This window comes from Bombus vosnesenskii, unplaced genomic scaffold (genome assembly GCF_011952255.1).
Source record: "Bombus vosnesenskii isolate JDL3184/JDL3185 unplaced genomic scaffold, Bvos_JDL3184-5_v1.1 scf7180000013883, whole genome shotgun sequence".
In the NCBI taxonomy this organism is placed as follows: domain Eukaryota; kingdom Metazoa; phylum Arthropoda; class Insecta; order Hymenoptera; family Apidae; genus Bombus; species Bombus vosnesenskii.
Genome location: NW_022883264.1, coordinates 1,575,992 through 1,597,402, shown reverse-complemented (window position 1 = coordinate 1,597,402; position 21,411 = coordinate 1,575,992). Strand labels below are relative to the sequence as shown.

Genomic DNA, 21,411 nt, shown 5'->3' with positions numbered 1-21,411 from the left:
AACTCGAACGTTACATCGTTCGATCGGTTGCATCGTGGCGAGTAAGAAATGTCCTCGCAGCTTTTCGATTCGATCCCTCGTTTTCGAGCTATTCACGAAAAATTGCTTTCTCGCTAGTGATCGTTTGCCCGCTACGTTACTATATAAGAACGCAACAGACGACATCTAGCGTGTAGTATGAAAGGAGAGACGTTTAGCACTCCCCTAGACAAGGATGGAACACATATAAATGGTAAGGCACAGGTCGCCTTTCGGTGGCTCTTACCAGATTTTTTTTTCATTAATTGCAACGCGATGCGACTAATTGTTCGACGTAAATTGAAAATGAGATTCGATGAGAAAAACGAGGAAGCTTGGATCGAAGCGGAATTGAAATATAACGTTGGAAATTTGGTTTTGGTATCTCTTCTGTTCGACGATATTATTTATGAAAGTGCTATCGATCGTAATTGGCAGATTTTTCGACAAATACGTTTTGCAAAGCAATTTATTTAAAATAGAAATGAAGAAATGAAATCGACGGAGGGACAATATTTTGACAGAGTTCGGCAACTACGGAATCTCTGTTATCTAATATATTATTTATGAAAATGTTATCGATTATAAATGTCGGAAATGAAATAAAAAACATCGATGTGACAAATCGAGATGATAGGAATATTTCGTTATTTGTTTCATCGATGATCGTTTTCGCACTTGTTTATTTTTTCAAATACTGTGATAATTTATAGAAATCAATCATTTCGAAAGCGCAGAACTCTCGTCATATAAATTTATCGTTCTTGTTCCGAATGAATAATACTGATAAATTACTTGAAATATAAAATACACGACATTTTATCATAAACAGCGATGCTGTGCAAATGCAATTTCCACCGGCCCTCTCAACATCACGTACATCGACGTAACATTTCGTTAAATAATCTAACTGTCATTTTCAGTTATCCCGTCATTACGAATGGAAAAGAAACGTGCATTAAATCTGCCCATCGCTTAAACCCTCGATCAAACACGATTTATAATTATCTCGAGACAGACCTAATTATTTCAAACGTCGATTATACGTACATTCGGAAATATGTTTGCAGAAAAATATCGATAAACGCTAATTACTTATGATGTATGCGTGCAAACATTAGAATATGCTGCTGACAGCTTCTGCGGATTATTTTATCTCGTATGAACTTACCAGATATGTTTTTCACGATTAATATGCTTCGTTGAATTAATTACACTGCGTTACGATAACTATATTCTTGGTAATACTCGGTGGTAAATAGTCAAATGCTATTTTGAAATATATTGGTTTGGTAACTAAGTGATTGCTGATTTTATCATTAGGTGGTAATTACTAAGTGATTGCTGATTTTGTCATTAGGTGGTAATTACTAAGTGATTGCTGATTTTGTCATTAGGTGGTAATTACAAAATCAGCAATCACTTAGTTGCCAACAAAATAGTCACTTCGATAGCAAATTCATATCACAAAATATCCTCATTAAGCGATAACTATATTCTTGATAATACTCAGTGATAAATAGTCAAATGCTATTTCAAAATATATTGGGTTGGCATCATTAGATGGTAATTACAAAATCAGCAATCACTTAGTTGCCAACAAAATAGTCACTTCGATAGCAAATTCATATCACAAAATATCCTCATTAAGCGATTACTATATTCTTGGTAATACTCGGTGGTAAATAGTCAAATGCTATTTCGAAATATATCGGGTTGACAATTAAGTGATTGCTGATTTTGTAATTACCACCTAATGTAAAAATCAGCAATCACTTAGTTGCCAACCAAATAGTCACCTCGATAGCAAATTCATACCATCCATATCACAAAATATCCTCATTAAGCGATAACTATATTCTTGGTAATACTCTGTGGTAAATAGCAAAATGCTATTTTAAAATATATTGGTTTGGTAACTAAGTGATTGCTGATTTTGTCATTAGGTGGTAATTACAAAATCAGCAATCACTTGGTTGCCAACAAAATAGTCACTTCGATAGCAAATTCAATCACAAAATATCCTCATTAAACGATTACTATATTCTTGGTAATACTCAATGGTAAATAGTCAAATGCTATTTCAAAATATATTGAGTTGGCAACTAAGTGATTGCTGATTTTGTAATTACCATCTAATGTCAAAATCAGCAATCACTTAGTTGCCAACAAAATAGTCACTTCGATAACAAATTCATATCACAAAATATCCTCATTAAGCGGAGAATCGCCTCGCATAATCATTCGAATGTACCATAACGCAAACGAAATTGGCGATGAATTTTTTCTAAGAAATCGATTGCGAAAATATCGTCGATGAGATATATATCTCTGTAGGTGAAAATAATAGCGGAACCGAAAGAGGCCAAACGAGAACACACACGCACGAATGGGTTCGCATATCGCATGGCATGCCACCTTTTCGTCTTCATGCTTGCCCGGTTGTATCTTCGATTCATTTGCATATTTAGGATCCCTGGCTGGCGCCCCTCCTTTCTCTTTCCTTCGTCGACCTCCTCGTCTTCTCTGGCAGCCGGCTCGGAAATCTTCTCCGGCTGACTAAAAACTGAATTAATACGATCCCTTTAATAAGTCGACGCGCACCGATCGTCACGATATTACGAAAGCAGCTAATAACAACTAACAGCTGGCGCCGAGTAATTTTAGAAGCGCGATATTTCCAGCGATAATACCGAGTCACCAAGTATTTAAAGCATTGTACCACAGAAGAACGTATTTTTCTTCCTTTTCTTCGTTCCTTTTCTTTTTTTTTTTTTTTTTTTTTTTTTGTATATGGTAAAAGTAGATTCAATAATAAGAATTGTAATATTTAATCTACTTTATTATCTTTTACCTGTGCGTTTTTCATTGTGCATTTTACGTGCAGTGTTTTTTCGTTTGTTAATGTTGAATGTTAATGAAATTTTAAGCAATTCGAATTTACACGCATACGAGCGCGGTATAGTTTAAGGGGTTTTACTGAGAAAATTTCGCAAAGGTATCGACACAACGTTATGAAACATAATACAAATGTAATGTAGAAATTCGTCAATGATTAAATACAATACGATATGCGTTAATAATGACGATACGTGAAACAATATATTTCTGGAAATAGACAGAACGTTTCTAGAAATTGTACAATTGAACGAAAGGTTGAAAAGATAATTTCCAATGCACGAGATGAAACATATTCCTGCTGATAATCCTTAGACGTAGATTTCTGCTTTCAGAATAAACATCTTTATTATTTCACCGCGGTATTTGATAATAGTCTAATAATCCACTTGACAAAATACCATTTCTCTGTTTATTTTCTCGAGGCAGATCGAGTCCGCCTGTAATTAATGACTAACGTAACACAGCTTAAAGGTTAAAGCTATTTAGGGCCACGGTTATAAAACTTACCCTCACACTTGGTCTAAATTTAGAATTAAACGAAACGTCGATAAACATTTTTACGAGGACGGAAATTTTCCACCATGTTTTCATTTTCCATATAAATATACTCTGGTTTTTAACATATTTTCTAGTGTCGGTAGATTACGATAATATTCCATGAAATTAGAAACTACGCTTTCCTTCCAAAGCGATGCATAGTGTAAACCTGGAAACACAGTGAGTTGAAATATTCCAAAAAATATAGTCGAAATACTAAATGAATTATGCGTATGAATTATACGATTTAAAGATTGCAATTACGTCTTCTGCCTGAAATAATAAACAGCGTGAACGCGCAAGTATGAAGAAAGGAAATGTTAAAATAAACCAGACCAAAGCGCCATACGAATCAACTATAGCTCACGATTACTCGTAACTCGATATTCACATCATCGTTATATCTTTTGCTGCAACAATAGCGCGAATTACGTCAATTATGCCCGTTCCAATTGTACCCTCGACCATTCGATCGTCCGATCCAATCGTCTCTCGAATCTTGAAGAAGAATAAAAAAAAAAAAAGAAAAACCTCTCCACTCGCGGGTTTGATACAACCGATATCCCGATCGCCGGGTTAATAATATCATTATTCCCACTCGGAGCCCGTCGATGCCTGTCATCCATCGAGCCAGGATCAGCGCGCGTAGCCCGGAATGATATGGTTGAAAATGAAAAACCGACCACGTTCCCGTGGCAACCGAATTGAAAGCTGAAACGAGCCTGATATCGGCCAACAAAATTCCCCAATCAAATACGCATTCTACCTCCATTATCGGCCCTTTCCCTGCGCCACCGCCGCCAGCCCGGTAACCACATTTTCGTTTTCCGTTACACCGATGACGCAAACCGTGGCGAGAACCACGCAATCGTACGGAAATTATGCGAGCGTCGCATGCCATCCTACGCAATTTCAATAATCGTTAACCCCACTTTCTCTCTCCTTCTTCACAGACGACATAATAACGCCCGTCTACGTCGCGCCAACGAGGTCGCCGACGACGTTCAGGCCGAAGCATCACAAGGAGGACCTTCAGCGTCCGTCGTGCGACGACGAGGAGGACTGCGAGGAAGGCTCCGGGGAACCCGTCACCACCGAGGAGATCTTCGTCACGTCCGCCACTGGTCCGTTTCATTTCCTTCTGTATTTTCTTTTTGTCGGTTTCGTGCGATTTTCTTACGTTTACTTTGATCGTATTTTACTCGTGAGCTTGCAGCTACGGCCTGGTGATCGTTAACCAAAGGTATTAATCCGACTAAACATTCGTTGAACGTTCCTGTCTACGTGGCAAAATGACCAACGACCATACCAGCGGTGGATTAACACTTTGACTGCCACGTCGAAAACACGTGTTTCGCTCAGGAAGCCACGGAAGTATTTTCATTGTTCATATAATGGCAAAATAATAATAAATCGACGATGTTCGAGCTGGCGAATAAATCGGTGCACCGTTCAGGATGGCAGCTAAGTCGGTGCATCGTTCAGGATGGCAGCTAAGTGAGTGCGGGTGGTTCTTCAAACGTTCAAAGATCTTTAGACGCTGATTAGATATTTTTAATAGCTTCGATTATTTCGTTTCAGACAAATTCCGTAGACTTGTCGTTCATTCGCTACAAGCTTCTGCCACGGTGCTATTTCCTATCGGATGTGACACGATCGATCGTCATCTTCGCATTGCAAACGTTGCATAATCGTTGGACATCCTTCTCGAACAAGGAAGCATATGTGAAATTCATACGACCAGTTCTTACGACTCTTTAATGCTTCTTATCAAACCTTTCTGATAAGGCTCTTATTACGCAAAAATCTTCCCTCCTATGTACTCGCCCCGAGCTTTCACCTCTGCAGGAATTTCGCCCGATTTTTCTCTTTCTTTTCTCTGTTTTGTTTTTCTCTCTTCTTTTTTAGTTTCCCTATTGTTTGTTGCTTTTCGGAACACTTGATTTGCCTATACTCACAACGAACCATACTATCCCAGGTATTGATCCTCCGCGCATAGTTTCCTCTCGTTCACTTGCTAGTATGCGCTACGTGCTCATGCAGGCGGAGTATTTCCAAGACTCGTGTGGTTTTCCGAGGCTCGACGCGCCGGAAATTCGTCTGATGGTCTTTTTCAAGAGCCACGGTTTTCGTATTCCGTTCGCAATGGCTTTACAGAGCATCGTTGATGAAAGAGACTTCTTGTTTAGAGAATGCTCGAGAGGAGTTTCCATTAATGCGTATCTAGTTGGAGAAACATTTCCTGCGCACGATTCTGTCACTCGACCCAAGTACTCCTTTTCTATTACTGTCGTTACATCTCTGCATCGTTCGACGATGCTTCTTTTCTTCTTTTGCTTCCCACTCCTCGTCTCTTTCTAATTCCGCCAGTTCAAAGACGGTTCGAGCATCATTTACGAAGCTGTTGTTGATAATCTCTTCGAGCTTCTCTCGTCTGCAGAAATAGAGCCGCGATTTTTTTCATGTTAGAAACGATCTCTCTTGCTTTATGCAGGTCGAAGTGGAGTGAGCGTAATTAAATACTAAAGGAAAGAATAGAAAACAATTGCTTTTAGTCGATTCTAGTAGAACGATATGAAAATATCAGACTATTAAAGACGCGCCTTTCCGTACAAGATATTTTAGCAAGCGTTGTATTCTTCGTATCTTCGTATCATCTAGAATTCATTAAGGTGAAACAATAGATTCCACGAACGTCGAAAATCAACTATTATGTGTACAAATATCGACAACGAAAGTTGCCCGCCGAACAACGTCGAGGATCGCGCGCGATGAAGAACGATCGATGATCCTCTGACGTTCCTCTGCACGCACCACCGCATTAATATTTATTGCTAGCCAGGTAGAATTCGCTGTGGAATCGTCTACCTTTCTTTACGCTGTTCGTAATCGAAGCAAATCGAGTTCGTCGAGCTTTGAAACCATTAACGTGAATAAATGAGAAAAAGTGGGAAAAGAAGCTAACGAAACAGAAAGAAAAGAAAGAAAAGAAATGGAAAAATGGGAGAAGAAGATCGAGACACGCATGGAAACTCGTTATGGAAATACTTGGCCCGTGGGCGTCCTCTTCATCTGCATATCCCTCAACTTGATGCGGCGAAAGCTCCGCCAATCCCCACTGCCACTGGTTAAGTTGACCGTCACGAAAATAGCACTCCCCCGTTCGACGAGATCGTTGATGCGACTTCTTTTCAGTACGCCGCTCTTCATCGCGGAATAGGAAGCTCCTCCTCATCGCTCGCTCGCCGCTCGTTTATCACGGTTAAGGCAATTTCGCGTCCAACGTCGAGCAAAACGCTCGCAACAATCTTCGTGAAGTTCGTTTCTCCATTTTACTATTCCATTTTATCGTCTTATTGTTCATTTTTATTCACCCGATTCACCTTCGACGAAATCCTGATTCGGCTACTTTATCACGCGATCGAAGCTCCGCTGCAACGTAGCTTCAGCAAGTTTGACTAGTCTCGTTGAAGTAATTGTATCGCGTAGGGAAAAATTGTAGTGTAATTTGGTCGAATGGTAGCTGCCGATCGATGGTTTTATGGGCTTCTGCTTCAGATGAACACGACATCGTGTTTCATCTAGCGAGAAAGTTTGGACAGCCTTGTTGCAGTAATTGTATCATACCATGTATGCAGAAATAGTAAAGTAACTTGGTTGGATAGTACCTTTCGACCGATGGTTTCATGGTTTCTTGTTTTATCTAAATTCTTTCATCCAAAATCCATATTGTTTCATCTAAAATCGATGTCGTACAATTTTTTGAAGAAATTTGAAAGTTTTCTAGGAGTAATTGTATTATACTTTGTATGGGAAAATAGTAGCGTAAAGTAATTTGGTTGGATAGTAGCTTTCGACCGATGGTTTCATGGTTTCTTGTTTTATCTAAATTGTTTCGTCTAAAATCGATGTTCTTTTCGATTTTTTGAGGAAGTTTTAAAAATCTTCTAAGAGTAATTGTATCATACCATATATGAAAAAATAGTAGCGTAAAGTAATTTGGTTGGATAGTAGCTTTCGACCGATAGTTTCATGGTTTCTTGTTTTATCTAAATTCTTTCATCCAAAATCCATATTGTTTCATCTAAAATCGATGTCGTACAATTTTTTGAGGAAGTTTGAAAGTCTTCTAGGAGTAATTGTATTATACCCTGTATGGGAAAATAGTAGCGTAAAGTAATTTGGTTGGATAGTAGCTTTCGACCGATGGTTTCATGGTTTCTTGTTTTATTTAATTTGTTTTATCCAAAATCGATGTTCTTTTCGATTTTTTGAGGAAGTTTGAAAGTCTTCTAGGAGTAATTGTATTATACCCTGTATGGGAAAATAGTAGCGTAAAGTAATTTGGTTGGATAGTAGCTTTCGACCGATAGTTTCATGGTTTCTTGTTTTATCTAAATTCTTTCATCCAAAATCCATATTGTTTCATCTAAAATCGATGTCGTACAATTTTTTGAGGAAGTTTGAAAGTCTTCTAGGAGTAATTGTATTATACCCTGTATGGGAAAATAGTAGCGTAAAGTAATTTGGTTGGATAGTAGCTTTCGACCGATGGTTTCATGGTTTCTTGTTTTATCTAAATTGTTTCGTCTAAAATCGATGTTCTTTTCGATTTTTTGAGGAAGTTTTGAAAATCTTCTAAGAGTAATTGTATCATACCATATATGAAAAAATAGTAGCGTGAAGTAATTTGGTTGGATAGTAGCTTTCGACCGATGGTTTTATGATTTCTTGTTTCATCTAAAGACGATATTGTTTCATTTAAAGTCGATATCTTTCGATGTTTTAAGGAAGTTTGAACAGTCTTGTTGAAGTAATTGTAAAGTAATTTGGTTGGACAACAGCTTTCGACCGATGGTTTTATGGTTTTTTCTTTCATCTGAAATCGATATCGTTTCATTTATCGAGAAAGTTTGGACAGTCCTGTTGTAGTAATTGTATTATTCTATCTATTGAGAAATAGTGGTGTAAAGTAATTTGGTTGGGTAATAGCTTTCGACCGATGGTTTTGTGGTTCCTTGTCTCATCTAAAGACCATACTGTTTCATTTAAAATCGATATCGTTCAATATTTTAAGGAATTTTGAAGTCTTGTTGAAGTAATTGTAAAGTAATTTGGTTGGATAACAGCTTTCGACCAATAGTTTCATAGTTTTTTCTTTCATATAAAGTACATATCGTTACACTTTCTCAAAAAGTTCGAACAGTCTTGTTGCAGTAATTATACCATACGTAGAAAAAAGTAGTAGCCTAAGGTAATCTGGTCGAATAAAGGTTCTCGATCGATGATTATTAATTTAATCTTCGTATCGTTACATCTTTGGAAGAAATTGAAAATTCTATCTTTATTGAAATCCTGTCATATTATGTACAGACAAACCTGATAGTTTTCGAATATGATAGTCTTCTATTTAATCTTCAATTATCATAGGTATTTACAAAACTCTAAATTAGATTGCTTCATTGATAAAACCAATTAACATCTAACAGACGGTTGCGAGTTTGACGACGAAATTACCTTTTTTCCCACAACTATTCTCAGCGAGGTGTAATTTTTTAGGACAGCAGACGCTTCGATCGACGAATCCTAGTCGTCGGTTAACGAACCTACCCGGTAGACATATTGTAACTAGTTCAACCGCGAATCGATGGCGAACGTTGTAAAGCGAGCTTTCTGCCTCGCATGTTATGTTTCGTGTGTGCACCGACTTACAATTAGTCAAGGCTGTTTCTTTAACGATCATCGACCCCACGACCACGTCGTCGACTGACATTCCGATTCTAATCGTTTCGTATTCCTCCAGCGATAAAACGAATTCTGCTTCGAAACAAAAGCGAAGCTTTCTAAGAGAGTCTAAGTAGAGTCAGTGCAGTTCTTTTAGAAAGATAGATATTTCCAGTAAAACGAGTATCTTAAACGGAATATCGAAAACACGAAAAATGACAATGTTAGATATTTAGAGTATTTAAAAAGAAGCGAAACAACAAATTACTCGCGCCTCTTCGTTCTCTTCGCTTTCATGGATTCTGCAAGTATTCTCGTGAACTTCGTACCTCGTGAACTCTGCTGAACTTTCCACTGTCGGCAAAGCAAGGCGAGTTACCTCTAGTGTTATACAAAATTAACGCAAGTTGCTAGTTGCTCGACTCAGCTTAATCCAGCCACTTCATCATTAACCACTATCAAACCTACTTCAACCTCGGACGAACGTCAACCGGCCAACTTTTCTTCCTTTAACTCTGCTACGTGCTTTCCATCATCCGACGATCCCTTTAAATTTAGGCGTTTAAATTCAGGCAAACTATCAGACGCGTGATGTTTGTTGAGGATTAGCAGACGAAAGTGTCCCGCAGACTATAGCCAGACCAATTTCACCAGAACCAAATACGTTGCTGCGCGTGTATAGTTCTATGCATAATTGCTGCGATACATAAAATCTGTTTGCTTAAAACGTCGTATCTGGCATTTCTCCATCGGCCGAAACATTTTAAAACGCTGGAAATTTCTCGTGTATTTCCAGCTCTTAAACCGAGTCGTATCACCGTTACGAAATTCTGGCTGAATATTTTAATCCTATTGTTCTGACCGGGTTTCTATCCCAAATGAATATTGCATTTCGCTAGATATTATCACGATACGAGTAGCTTGCAAATATAGCATTTTGCAATGCCACTCGTTACACGAATAAAATAAGAGACCTAAGAAAAGGATATCGGAGGGAAGCGAAGAGCAGAGTTAAATCGAGCGAAGACAAACGTGGCAAAGAGTATAATATAAATCGTCAGCTTGGAAGTGACTGAAAAGAACAGGAGAACTATAGCCAGCTTCCAATCAATTCGTCGTAAAAATAGAAGCCGAAGATGAGGACCTAACGATCGTCGATTCTTCGCAAAACCGAGCCATATTCTTCGCCAATTACGAAACATAACGGTGAGGCTTGTAATTAAGAAACATCGCCAGGCCGAGCTACAAGCACGAGGCACCCGGTGTCTGAAATTTCCCGGAAACTCTCAATCCGTTTTACGTAAACGTGTCTATAGTGGCGCGTTCGTCACGACGTTACGAAAGGGCAGGGCGAAAAAGGAAAGCAATTAACCGGTCGTAGAGCGGAGTTGTATGGAAACGCGTCGGTATGCGTGCGTGAATGATCGAACGGTTGTCCCTGGAAGCCAGGAAACACGAGTCCCAGTGCGCGGTTGGGTGCTCGCAACGTGGCTGCTGGCCACGCACGCGTGAATATCGCCGGCCTACGCACGCGTAAATATTGTCGGTAGCACGTTACTACCCCATCCCCCTGTTCGAGCCAATCGGATACACGTAATTGCAGCAGCCGGCTGACGCTTCCCTCTCTATCTCTGTCTGTGTTTCTCGTTTCCATATCCGAAAGCAGACTCGAGCTCGGTGGCGTACACGACGGGCCGCGAGTACACGACCAGCCACATCAGCACGCAAACGTCTCCAGGCTCGCCGTCGACATCGACCCGGGACATCGTCACCGACTCCGTCCAGTACAATGTGTCAACCACAGACCTCGAAACCAGCCACGTCAGGTGAGTTTGCCAGTTGCTCGCGAGGACACCCGCGGCGACGTTGGAACCTCGCCGCCACACGAATTCCGCTAACTCGTCCGGGGTTCGTTGTGCGTGCACGTCTGTCTGCTGCGTTTCCGGCGACACGTCGGTTCCGGCGTCGTTGCTCCGCGCCAATTTTCAACCGTTTCCATCGCCATCGAAACGTATTCCATTTTTCTTCTGACTTTCGCTTTCGCTTTTCTTTCCTTTTGCTTCTTTCTTCTGCTTTTTTTGTTCTGCGCCAGCTGGATGCACACGGTGTACTTTCGTTGCTCGGCAAGAACTTTGGAATCGCTACGGAGTTTCGTACGGGAGGTAGCGTCCTCCACGAGTTTGCAGAGATCGATCTGGGATTTTGGTTTCGATACCTAGGGGAACTCTTTCGTTGGAAGTTGGTCGAAGCGAGAGAAACTGTAACTACGTGGATGTCTGTAGCGTTAATTTCGAATCGACGATAGAACTCGCGAAGTGATTCCGGCTTTCTGGTTTCTTTTCGTGCTAATGAAGAAGGTACTTCGGTTGCTTTAGAAGCGAGCTGCGAGTCACAGGTTTCCGATCGTTGCCACACGTTGCTCCGGGAAAATTGGAGAAACAATTCTCGGAAAGTCTTTTGTTAAAAATCTGTCGGGGCAAGGGAAATTATTGTCGTCGTCTATGTAATGTTTTCATTTCGAAAATAATAGAAGTGAGCGAAGCAATTCCAAAAAAATAATATAATAATTAAAAGTTTAATATATTATTAAAAAATATATATTTTCAATAAAATCAATTATTTTATAAATTAATTAAAATAATTAGGCAAACACATACAACCTCCTAATTAATAAATTAATTAAATTATTAAGAAACTATTATATTAATTGTAAAAAAATTTCGAAAATAATAGAAGTGAGCAAAGCAATTCCAAATTTCTCATGCTTCACTGGTATTTCACTGGCGATTAGATCGCTTCTCAGATTCTCAGCGTACTTTTTTATAATTATAACAGCTGCCTATATAGAGAGAAATATATCTACAAATTCTTTCAATTTGTACGTTTTATTTAACTATATGATTTTTGTAACGCCGTAAATTTATTTTACGATATTTCTTTAGTTACTTTCGCTGCGAAAACGATAGGAACGAAATGACAGATTTATTGAATTGGGAAAATTAGATATTGTATTATGTACGTTTTTCACGTCGGATTTATTTGACAGAAGTTTCGTCCAGAGATTGCGTTTTATTTTTTCGAAGGAAATGGAAAGACTTGCAAACTGTTCTCGCGCCAGGGAGCTTTTTTTTTTTTAACCCGCTGTTAAACGACGTATATAACGTGGCTTAACGATCTAATAATAATACGTTGTTCCATATCAAAGGAATTGATTTTAGGGAAACGATAATAACGTGTTTATGAAGTAATCATGCAGAATATCTACATAATTATAATTATTCGGACATTAATTGTCATAGAACTATGGAATATCTCGCGAAAGCGTTGGTCGATGGTTCAAGCGTTAAAAATATATGTTTGCAACTTTTAATGTATTTTGTATTTCCTACCGCAGCACGCGCAATTTTTCATAACTTGTCTTTAAGTTCGTAAAAGCGTTTTTAATTATTGCACAAAATCCCAGAGTTACGGAGTTTGACGTGAAATTTGATTCGTCAATTTGATTAATTAAGAGTTTCGACTGATTCATCCGATCGGACATTTAAAACTGGCGGTAGATTTAGCCGCTGGTCGAATTGTTCGAGACGAAATTGATAGTAGCAATAGTGTTCGCAATTTCCTCCATTGCGATCTTAAAATTGGACGAAAGATCAGCAATCATTTGCTGATTACTATAAATTCTCAAATACATTCGCAGAAATAAGTTCTCGTAGCTGATACTTCGAATGATAGTTCGTTTTTGAACAGCGCGTTAACGTAAATTAATGGTCATACGGTTATTACGTAGCTTAAATATTATAGTAACGTCGCATGATCTTCCGCTTTGTCAAATTTTCCACACGCTTGCCGCGAGAACGTTCTCAACGAGGACGACTGGAAATATCTCGATTTTCCCGTATTTTCTTCGCTTAACGACTTCCCTCTCGACGGAGAAATAAAAATACCAGTTATTTTCAAAATTGATAGAATCGATAGAAACGTAAGACAACGGTCACTGAATTTTGGGAATTTTTTAAAAAATTAAACCATCGAAAAATATTAATTTTCCGTGAAATTGATAAATTCGAGAATAGATAAAAATTCGGTAAAAGTTGGTTTGTCCGAACCAGTTTTTGTTCACTGTCAGTTAGGCGAACTCGTAACCGGGTAACTTTATTATCCGAAATATTTTCTCCCCTATCGGATAGAGCAACTTGTATCGTGAAAGCGCGATAGACAAAAAATGATGGAAACTTATTCTCAATAAATGGAATTGTTCGAGCTTGCACGCTTCTAATCGGAGTTTGTACCAATATAACAACTGAGAGAATATGTACATTTTCGACTGGTTTTACATTTACAACTGTTATATTGTAGATATTATCTATAAATTAAAAATCTTCAATTTTGTTATACAGAAACGAATAATTAACGTTTATTTGTTGCATAAACTTGAAACGCAACTCTGGTTCCGATATGAAAAACGCAAGCAATTTCAGCATCAAAGGAATGATCATTCGTTGACCAGTTGGCTGTTTCTGACGAGTATACTCGTCGCGCGTAAAAAGTAGTTACAAATTGCAACATAGTAAACTGCGATAAATTTGAGTGATAAAATTAAGAAATAAAACGATCGTTTCGTTACAACTTAATCGTACACACACTCTGTGTTGCACGAGTATACTCGTCATCGCTTGCACGCTTCTAATCAGAGTTTGTACCAATATAACAACTGAGAGAATATGTACATTTTCGACTGGTTTTACATTTACAGCTGTTATATTGTAGATATTATCTATAAATTAAAAATCTTCAATTTTGTTATACGTAAACGAATAATTAACGTTTATTTGTTGCATAAACTTGAAACGCAACTCTGGTTCCGATATGAAAAACGCAAACAATTTCAGCAACAAAGGAATGATCATTCGTTGACCAGTTGGCTGTTTCTGACGAGTATACTCGTCGCGCGTAAAAAGTAGTTACAAATTGCAACATAGTAAACTGCGATAAATTTGAGTGATAAAATTAAGAAATAAAACGATCGTTTCGTTACAACTTAATCGTACACACACTCTGTGTTGCACGAGTATACTCGTCATCGCTTGCACGCTTCTAATCAGAGTTTGTACCAATATAACAACTGAGAGAATATGTACATTTTCGACTGGTTTTACATTTACAGCTGTTATATTGTAGATATTATCTATAAATTAAAAATCTTCAATTTTGTTATACGTAAACGAATAATTAACGTTTATTTGTTGCATAAACTTGAAACGCAACTCTGGTTCCGATATGAAAAACGCAAACAATTTCAGCAACAAAGGAATGATCATTCGTTGACCAGTTGGCTGTTTCTGACGAGTATACTCGTCGCGCGTAAAAAGTAGTTACAAATTGCAACATAGTAAACTGCGATAAGTTTGAGTGATAAAATTAAGAAATAAAACGATCGTTTCGATACAACTTAATTGTACACACACACTCTGTGCTCCGCGAATATACTCGTCATCGCTTGCACGCATTTAATAGCCGCATTTACGTTTTAGCTACACGCTTTCCAAACAGATCGCAACTGGTCAGGTCGTTCATTCTGAATTTTTCATTACGTTCCATTATCATACTCGATATCATATTTGAAACGATATCACGTAAACGTTAAAGATGATGGGATATTCCGAGCATTCAGGCGACAGATACTCATAATCACTCGTTTCGATCGTTGCAGTAGCGTTGTGACGCAGAGATCGAGCACCGTGACGACCCAAACAACGACCACGGAGATGACGGACCCACCTCCACCGCCTCCGCCGCCCATCTACCCGCCGATGCCGACGCCGCCGAAGAACAACAACAACAACAAGAGGATAACGTCCGAGGCGGCAGAGAACGCGGCGCTGATAATCGGCATCATAGCCGCCGCATTGATCGCCATCGTGCTCATCATTCTCATCATCCTCAAGTTCAAGAATCGTCCAGAGACCAGCTACAAAGTGGACGAGACGAAGACCTTCTGTCAGGACCCGAACGCTGCGCTGCTCGGCGCTGCTGGCTCCGGCCAGCCGTTCAACGGGCCCATGAAGAACGGCGCAAATGGCAGCAAAGCGAACAAGAAACGGGAACTGATAGACATCAAAGAGTGGTACGTGTAGAGACGGCCAGTCTTCGAGATTCACGCGTCCGCGTGAGTGGCGCACGTGCTCTTGAAAACCTCGTGGCCAGGTGAACACGCGAGTCCAAGAACTTGACGAGGAACGTGTGACAGCCTCTTCTTAGGTCCTTCGTTGGTGCTAGGCGAACTATTTAGCTATTAGTTTTTCGACGCGTTTCTCCACGAACGATAGAACGGGCTGTGTTCCTCGCGGATAAACGCGGCGAACGAGAGAGGAGACTGCGCCCGAGACGAGTCGTCTCGTGCGATCTTCGCAGACGTCGTGATGCGATCGTTGCTCCGCCGGCACACGACCAGACAGCCAGCGTCCGATGACCGTGCGTCATCGCGCTGGCAAGATCCCATCTCCTCCGTGTCTCAGGCGCCGGTCGACTTTAGATGAATCAGCGTTATAAGCATATCCAATGTTATATCGATGGAGGTCGAGCCTGGTCGACGCTGTGCGCGACGATCCAGTCGGCGGAGGCTGCGCGCGTCCAGGATGGAAGACAACGAGCGGTTCGAAGCTCGCGGCGGTGATCGGCGTAACGACGGCACGAGACCGATCGCGTCGAGCGGAAAGGCAGAGGAAGAGCAACAGGCGGATGAAGAAGAAACGCAGACGCGAAAGAGAGAAGAAGGGAAAGGGATAGAGGCACGGAAGGTGCGTTGCGGAAGAAGGATGTATCGAGTGGTTGTGCCGATCGAAAACGTGTCCGAGCGGCGACGGACGCGGAGCATGGCGTTGTTACTCTTCGTCAGAGCGACGCTCGGCTTTAGTTGCAGCACTTTGTCGACGTCGAGCACAGGCGACGCGACTCGAAGCGTCGAGTCCTCGAAATACGAGCGCGCCACTTGCCCGAAAAAGGAAAAGAAATTGAAAGGGAGAGACGAATATTCTCGCGCAGGCTCGTAAAATCAAACTTCTTCCTCGTTGCTAGACACGTTGTTAGTTGTATATTCGTTGTACATGGACAGGTTCGTCGCGCATTAACGATAGCATTCAGATGATCCTCCTTTAGGCGAAGCGTTCGAGAGGAGAAACGATCGTTCGAGGAGACGTAAATTGCGCGCGCCACGTATTTCGAGGATCGGCAAAGACCAGCAGAGGAAGAGTAAAATTCCAATTCCAAATAGTCCATGAAGCGCGAGCGCAAAGCGACGAGAAAGTGTTGGAATTAACGCGCAAGAACGAAAGTATCAATACGAACGATCCTATCTAGCGATTAATGAACTTATTGTTGTATAGAAGAAAGCAAAAAAAAAAAATATATATATATATATACATACACGATATTTATCGATTATGTTATGCGTGTAAATTGTTTATTAAATTATAGATTTTATTAACACAACAATGGAAGAGAGCGTGCGGATACGTGTTACACGGTGTGCATGATGGAAACGGTATGAAAGGGATGAGAGATAGTCCGCGTTGTTTTGTTTGAATATAAAGAAGCGACTCGAAGTAACGTCGGTGTATTAGCCGTAAATTTAACGCGTTCTTGCGGGACGCGGACACTGTAAGCTGTAAGTGATCGCGCGCGGAAACGCTCGGAGGACACTGTCGAAATAGTAAATGACACGTAGCCATGCGCAGATCGATGCTTATACGTATACACAGGGTGTGAACGCAGTATTGCCAAAAAAAAGAAAAAAAGAAAAAGACAAAAAAACGAATCAAGCTTGACCGGTGTTTAACCCTTTGATGTCCGAAATCGCCAGCGCGCGTTCCTTCCTCGTGCCGCTTTATCTCGATACTTGCGCGGCATAGTCTTTTTATACTCCTCGTGGAAGACTATCGTTGTTTCCTTTGCAGAGAATGATCAGTCTTCTATCCTCTTGCTTGCGCCGCCGCGATGCTTCCTTTCGTTTCGCGTCTCTGTCGGATAGCCTGTCGGATATCCCGCCGCATACCTTGCGAAATGAAAACTGTCAGGCGAAATTTCGCTGCACGTACATCCTCGAACAAAGGGCTGCAAAGGGTTAATTATACTGGCGCGTCGCACGAACTCCGTTTCGTGGATATTCGAGGCCGTTTCAATCCACCTCTATCCGCCTCTCTGGAAACTCTCCGCGGGCTTCTCCTCCGGCTTCCAGCCGACAGCGGCATCTCTTCTTACGATATGCACCTTGCCATCCGAAAGCGTAGCTTGCCTGTTGCGCGACCAAAGTATAATTATCGGCGAAATACTCTATATTTTCGTACCACGCTGCTTGGTGTTCCCGGCTTTCTAACGGGCGTCTGGTCGAGACTGGTGTTCGTATTGCGACTACGTGTACATAGAAATTACTGTTCTACTGTGTGTCGAATCGATAATAAACTTAAGACGGATATCCTACAGACCATCGATGCTTTAATTTCCGCACGATGTACGTTTCAAAGCGCTATTTTCATTTGTTATTCGTTTATTTCATTCGCCGGTGAATGTTCGTCGTTACCCGCGGCGTACCCTTTCGCCTAATTTTGAAACCGACCGGAGCACATTGTCACGTGAAAACGGCACCAGTCTGGACCAGCTGACGATCCAGTTGGTTCGTAGCGCGTGTTTCAACGCCCTCGTCGACCAACCTAAGCCAAATTGCTACTCGTTGCCGTAATCCGGTCGTCTCTATCGCTGCTGTATTAACTAAACTCCCGCTGGGATTTCCTTAAGCGAAAGCGCTCGTCCAAATGTCCCGCAGTCGGCTAATGGACGTCTCTCGATAGAGCGTGTCGTCCGGAAAAGAAGGAAGAATCGTAGAATCGGTGGATGGATTCGCGGACAAGCAATAATGAAACGTGATACTGACAAGAAGGGGGGAATATGTAAGTTCGATTAATTTAAGATCGTTCGATACGTACTCGCTTGCAAACGCCATTGCCATTGATTTTCCCAACTGTGGGCGTGCGTCGTCCCACAGCGATCGACCATTCGTCGAAACGGCAAGTGCCAGTGTGTGTGACTCGTGAATGAACGAAAGAGCGAGAGAAAGAGAGAGAGAGAGAGAATGTGAAGATGACGCTCAGACAGGAGGTCGAGAGGAGGAAACGTTCTCGTTTCGGCCAGGAAACTGGCTAAGAACGACGATACGAAGAAAACGTCCGATCGTTAAAAGGCTTCTAAGTTGTGCAGTTATTGTAAAATGTTCATTACGTATGCCAAGAACTCGCCACTTGATCCACGCACACAGCGTGCCTCGAACATCGTGCGACGTCCAAAAGCGAGGAAATTTAAAAAACAGTTTGGAAGAAGAAACAGAAAGAAAAAGAGAAGAATAGGAATCTTCTCAGCCTCTTCGTTACCTCCTCTCACTCTCTCACTCTCTCTCTCTCTCTTCCACGAAATGCAACGTTTATTTCAAGTGTTTAATTATGTTCAAGCTAAGTGTTCCCAGCCTCGAAGAGATTGCACGGTGGCTAAATGTTGGAGGAACGCCGGCAACTTTGTTCTCTGTTCGCTACTCGACCTCGCACCGCTCTGTCGAACGACTCGCGGAGAAAGTTGCTGGAGGATTTTCTTATCGGATTTATCGTACCTGTTCTTGTTGATTCCACGGCGTGCGACTCTCGCTAACGAGTGCGCTCATTAGTCTCGTTATCGTTGAACGCGCCTCGATGCGCGCCCCTACGACCCCGCGAAACTTCGTTCTCGTTATACTTCGACTATCGCTTCGATCGCCAACGATAAACGCGCTGTTATCGCGTCGCGGGTGAAACGCAGGCTACCGTTTTCCAGTATCCTGGCCGCTGACACGCTCTCCTTTTCTACTCGCGTTCCGCCTGCGATTTTTACTCGATCGATCGTCCAATTTCTCTGCTTTTATCATACGCCAATTTGTCTGCATCGTCGCGGCTTTTTTATTCGAATTCTCGCCTCTTATCGTTCGCCACGAGGCCTTCGAACGTTTTCCACGCAAGGAACTACTGCGCCAACTAACTTCAACAATTAGCGATCCGACGTCTACGACGAAAGTCTAAGATCGAAGCAGAGTGCAAGATATCACGCGGGTGTTTCTTTCTCGCGCGAGCGACTCGACCAGCGTCCTCGAACAGGACGACGCTAGCGGAAACTTGGCGAGGCGTCACCTTCGATAACGTCGGAGTACAGGCTCTCAGGGAAGCACGATTAACGCGTTTTAATTAGAAGAAACTCCGATCGCATATCAGAACGAAAGACTCTTCGACCGATCCGATCGGCCGTTTCGTACGAATCGAAAGTATGGCGGAGGCGAGTCACGGTATTTCTCGCGGTTTATCGCTGCTGGTTCCCGGCTTTCTCTCTTTTCTCTTTACGAAAAGCAAGAACTGGCCGATCGTGCGGTAACCGAAAAAGAAACGACCGCTCGCGCGCAAAAGTATTGCTAGGCACGCGACCGAGACTTCTTTTTAAACCCCCCCCCCCTCTCTCTCTCTCTAAACGATCGTAAAAAGCAAAGGGGAGAATTGAAAGTAGAAAAAAAAATACGACGAACGAAAACATTTCGACCTTAATCGCACAAGAACTCGATGAATCCAAATATAGCACGATCTTTGCCGATGTAAAAATGTCACGAGCTTTCCAACTCTTCGCTTTATTCTTATCTTCCTTCTTCTTCTATTTTCTCTCTCTCTCTTCATTCTCTTTGTCGTTGGTTTCTTATTCACACGATACCTCGTCGAATCGGTTCGATCGAACAAACCGGTTTACGCAGGACGCTTAAAGATGGCAGGACGATCTTCGCTCGTCGACATCGCCACAGGCGTCACGCCATCGAGATCGATCGTAGGTTATAAGAAACGATAAGTCGATGTGGATTTCGTGTATTTACGTGGCTAAAGTTGAGTGGGCAGTCTTAACGATATCGCATCGTAACATCGTCCGACGTAGCATTTTTCCGGTTGTCTATTCTCCGCGTAGAAACGTCATATTCGTTTTTCGTCGAACGTCGTTGCTGTCCCCCGCGAAATAAAATTGCGTTCGTGGCATCTTACGCAGAGCGACTGCAGTTGCCCGTAGTAGCGAAAAGGTTAAAACAACGAAACGTCCTGGCGCTGCCACGTCGACGAATGATAAATACGACGAAGAAGATCGGATCGATCGTCTTACGGCTTTTCTGGTCAAACTTGGTCAAACTCGAAACTGCTTTCTTTCTTATGTCGTTGCTTCGTATTCGTTCAAAGGATGGAACGTGATGTATCAGCACGTTGAAACGAGCGTCGCGTCAATTTCTACGTGAAACGGTATGAAATTTCGAAGCGTGCAAGTGCGATTAAACGTAGCCGTTTTCCTAACGCTTATACGAGAGGTTATGCATTCGAGTACGAAGATAATTTAAACAAGTCGTTTGTCTTGGTAGGGACAAGAGAAGCGAGAAAGTCGCGCGCCTTTGACGTACGATCGAACGCGATACGATTATCGAGTTAGTTAAACGATGTCGGTCGTAATTCATCGACGATAACGTATCAGCGTGTTCGTGGTATACGGAACAGAGTACCGTGGTGAAGGTAATTTTTTGCTGCTTTCTTCTCTTGAAAAATGAACAATCGCAACTGACTTTGCTATTCGTTGGCGTGGCACAACGAACGCCACGCCATCAATCAAGAACACGCGTTCCACCCATCGAGAAAACACGAACATATTGTTATCACTGCCCTCCAAACTCTCTATCTGCATATCCTTCGGTGTACTGACGATTAACGTTTATACTAAACTAATTAACTTCTAATAAAGATATCTTATCGAGCAAAATGTTACTCTAAACTCTAACTTAACGCGTTAAAAGCCACGAACTTAAGTGTGTCGCGGATAACGTCATACCTAAACTTAACTATTAAAATACGTAGTGCGGCAACAAGCAAAGTGTTAGCGAGAAAGAGGAACGCGTGATAAATGATAAATGGTGAGAGGAAAGCGAGAGCGAGAGAAACAAAACCGAACGAATGTAGCATATGTGTCTGTGTCTGTAACGGAACGCGCGCGTGTTATGTGTGTGTGTGTGTGCGTGCGTGTGGTGTGTGGGCACGTGATGAGTCGTAGGAAGGAAACATGGCGCCTGCCGCAGGCGAAAAGTTTATTAGCGTGAGACACTTGATATGGCGAACCGAAAGTCGTTGGATAGTACGCAGACAAAAAGAG

At 41.6% G+C, this 21,411-nt stretch overlaps 1 protein-coding gene and 1 non-coding gene across 6 annotated transcripts in view; both read left to right on the top strand.

The window, feature by feature from the left end:
• The window catches only part of LOC117239049 (neurexin-3-like), a 308,456-nt gene extending 291,496 nt beyond the window's left edge, over positions 1-16,960 (top strand). For 4 of the 5 annotated variants that reach the window (XM_033504318.1, XM_033504315.1, XM_033504317.1 and 1 more), the window contains 3 exons: positions 4,410-4,580; positions 10,847-11,006; positions 14,891-16,960. In XM_033504318.1, coding sequence (XP_033360209.1) covers positions 4,410-4,580; positions 10,847-11,006; positions 14,891-15,314 — 755 coding nt within the window. In that variant the 3' untranslated portion in view covers positions 15,315-16,960. The remainder of the gene's footprint in view (positions 1-4,409; positions 4,581-10,846; positions 11,007-14,890) is intronic. The other variant, XM_033504316.1, reaches the window with a different exon arrangement.
• On the top strand, positions 171-276 carry LOC117239196. Its single transcript, XR_004494384.1, has one exon. It is a non-coding gene; the product is annotated as a U6atac minor spliceosomal RNA (small nuclear RNA).
• Positions 16,961-21,411: the final 4,451 nt, after the last annotated feature.